The following is a 2,698-nucleotide window of genomic DNA, read 5'->3' as shown; positions in this document are numbered from 1 at the left end:
GTGTGTGCGCGGGGCTCCGGGCCCGGCCAGGGAACGCGCGGGGGCTGCGCTGGGCTGCAGGGTCTGTGTCCTTTCTTGCTTGGCCCCTAACTGTCCGCCTTCAAGGTAACAATGACGCGTTTAGAAAGCAAACGGCAAGGCCGCAGAAGGGCCTGCTCACGGCTTCCAGCCCCCGGAGGGGGTCCTCGACAGCGCGGGGGTCCTGGGTCGGCGCTTTGAGCGCTCAGTCCTCGCGGCCCCTGTCGATGGTCTCGCCTGGCGCCTCCGCTGGCCTCTCTGCCTCCTTCGCGCGCTCCTGCTCCGTGAGCTGCTCGCTCGTGGGAATGGAGTTCTTCTTGGGCCGCCCCTTGGGCTTGGTGGGAGACTCCAGGCCGCCGCCCTGCAGCACCTGCGCGAGGAAGGGCCGACCCGGCGGTGAGCTGGGACCACGCGGCGGGACCCCGCGCCCTGTGCCCAGGCAGGGCCTGCTGGGCACCGAGAGGCCCTTTGAGGCCGCGCCCGGCCTCGAGGAAATGGCGGCCATTTGAGCCCTGCTGGGGAAAGGCAGTCGAAGGGTCGGGCCTAGGGTTCAAGGCGGCCAGAGAGCTTGGGGGTGCAGCGCGGCATGAAGGACCGCGGGCTGTGCTAGGGCACCCAGGGGTGCGGAGACAGCAGAGAGGGTCCCTGCAGGCACCAGACACGGAGGGAATCGGAAGGGCTGGGGCGAGGTCTCTGCGGTGGGGGTCGAGGGGGGAGTGGCTCCTGGAAGGCACAGGAGCCTGGCGCCAACCAGGGGCGAAAAGACACGGGCACACTCACTATTTTCTTCCACTTCATCCTCCGATTCTGGTACCACGTCTTCACCTGCAACTGGCTCAGGCCCAGGGATTCAGCGAGATCTATTCTGGAAAGAGCATGGTGCACCCTCAGCTGGGCGAGCAGACCCCTCCCACCACCCACGGGGCTCAGCCGGGACCCAGGCTACCTGTCGGGCGTGGAGAGGTACTTCTGCTTCTCGAAGCGTTTCTCTAGGCCCATCAGCTGCAGCTCAGTGAACACCGTACGGCTCCGACGCCCCTTCTTGGCCTTGGCGCCCGGCTCCCCAGTGCCCTGCGTCTCCAGCTTCCCACGGAGCTGCAGCTCCAGCGGCAGGTGCGGAGCGCCAGGGGCGCCGGGCAGGCCAGGCCCTGCTGCCAGTAACGCGGAGCCCAGCCCAGAGCAGCCGAGCGGCGCCAGGGGGAACTTAAACACCGCTGCCTGCTCGGCCTTCAACACGGCTGCAGGGGGAGAGAGTGGGGAGCGGGTGAGCTTGGGCCCTGCTCCTCCTCCAGGAGGTCCCTGGCACTGTTCGCTAGGCCGGCGCCCCCCAGCACAAACCCTTCCTGCCTGGCCACAAAGTGCGAGATTTGTGCGGCACGCCTAGGGTGACCCTTTCAAAGCCAGTCACTGGAGTCTAGGAGTGGGACCTCCCGCAGCCGGGCCTTTGCCTGGTGTTCCCAAGGCCCCAGTCGCCTCCAGGATTCTGGGATTCTCACTGAACAAGGTTTGGGCTCCAAGAAGCACAGAGGGTGTCATTCACAGAAAAGGAAAGCAAGAAGGAATGGCAGCGAGCTGGGAAGGTGAGCGTTTGCCCCAACCGAGTCTGCATCGCTGCGGCCGAAACAAGACGTTTGTTAACGAGCGAGCGCATCTGGTGTCCTGGGCCGGGCACAAGAGCCACGCGGCGGGCAGGCGGCCGGTCTCCAGCGGGGGTGGGGGTGGGCGCTTCCCAGAAACTCCAAGCACCCCGCGAGTCAGGAAAGTATCTTTCCTGTTTTCTCTGTTTAGACTCTTCCCGCGAAGACGGTTCCATTTTTCATTAGTCCTGTGATTTTTTTTTTTTTTTTGCCCGCTTCAAACGAAATGTTAACAATTGTGCAAAGAGCAGCGGAGAGGCAACCTCAGAACTGGACTTAAAACGAACGAGCAGGCCCTGCGGCCCTCTGGGCTGGCGGAGTGGTGGCTGGAGGGTCACGGGTGCAGGGCAAGGCCGTCTGCGGGAGGGGGTCCTGCTAGGACGATGCGCCTCCCTCCCGGGCCGCGCATCTCACTGCGGCAGAGGCGCGCCCTACTGCTGCCTGCGAGGGCTGAGCAAGGTGGGAGCGTATGTGAGGAGGGGAGAAACGACCCTCGGGAGGAGGTGGGAGAGGAAGGGCAGACAGACCCCTCAGAGAGAAGCCGCCCAGCGAGCAGTGGGGGAGAAGAGGCGGGGAAAGGCCAGAAGAAGAAGGGGGGCCTTGGAGAGAGGCCGGCAGGGAAAGGCTGCAATAGTCAGGGAAGGAAGAGAACAGAAAAGGCCGGAGCAGGCAGCTACAGATCCAAGGAGGCCCAGCCGACCTGGGGGGAGGGCCAGGCGGGCAGCGGCTCACAGCCAGGCCTCCTGTCCCCAGGCAGGGTCCAGGGGCGTCGGCGCTGCAGCAGAGGCCGCTGGGCTCCCACCTGAGACCCCGGAACCAGCGTCATCCCCCAGCACAGCCCTCGGGGGCACGGGCTTCTTCCCCAGAGGTCTGGCGTCCCCGCCACCGTGGGCAGCCGCGGCCACTCCCGACCGGCCCTTTGCCGCTTAGGCGCCGGAGCCCGAAGCCTGAGGTCGCTCTGACCCGCAGTCTGACGTTAGCAGTCGGATGCTGCGCCCGGCGCCCGGGATGCGCGCTCGGGGCCACGGCGGGAGGGGGCAGGT

The 2,698-nt window shown here is 66.1% G+C and overlaps 1 protein-coding gene across 1 annotated transcript; it reads right to left on the bottom strand.

Moving 5' to 3' along the window:
* Nucleotides 1-223: 223 nt before the first annotated feature.
* On the bottom strand, nucleotides 224-2,481 carry BARX1 (BARX homeobox 1). The gene is made up of 4 exons (XM_077753783.1): nucleotides 2,388-2,481; nucleotides 965-1,256; nucleotides 799-883; nucleotides 224-388 (listed from the first exon to the last, which is right to left on the bottom strand). The coding sequence occupies exons 1-4, from the start codon at nucleotides 2,479-2,481 to the stop codon at nucleotides 224-226; spliced, it is 636 nt and encodes a 211-aa protein (XP_077609909.1).
* Between the last annotated feature and the right edge of the window lie 217 nt (nucleotides 2,482-2,698).

Source organism: Crocuta crocuta, unplaced genomic scaffold, assembly GCF_008692635.1.
Source record: "Crocuta crocuta isolate KB4526 unplaced genomic scaffold, BGI_CrCroc_1.0 scaffold420, whole genome shotgun sequence".
In the NCBI taxonomy this organism is placed as follows: domain Eukaryota; kingdom Metazoa; phylum Chordata; class Mammalia; order Carnivora; family Hyaenidae; genus Crocuta; species Crocuta crocuta.
This window is presented reverse-complemented; position numbering and strand designations above follow the sequence as displayed.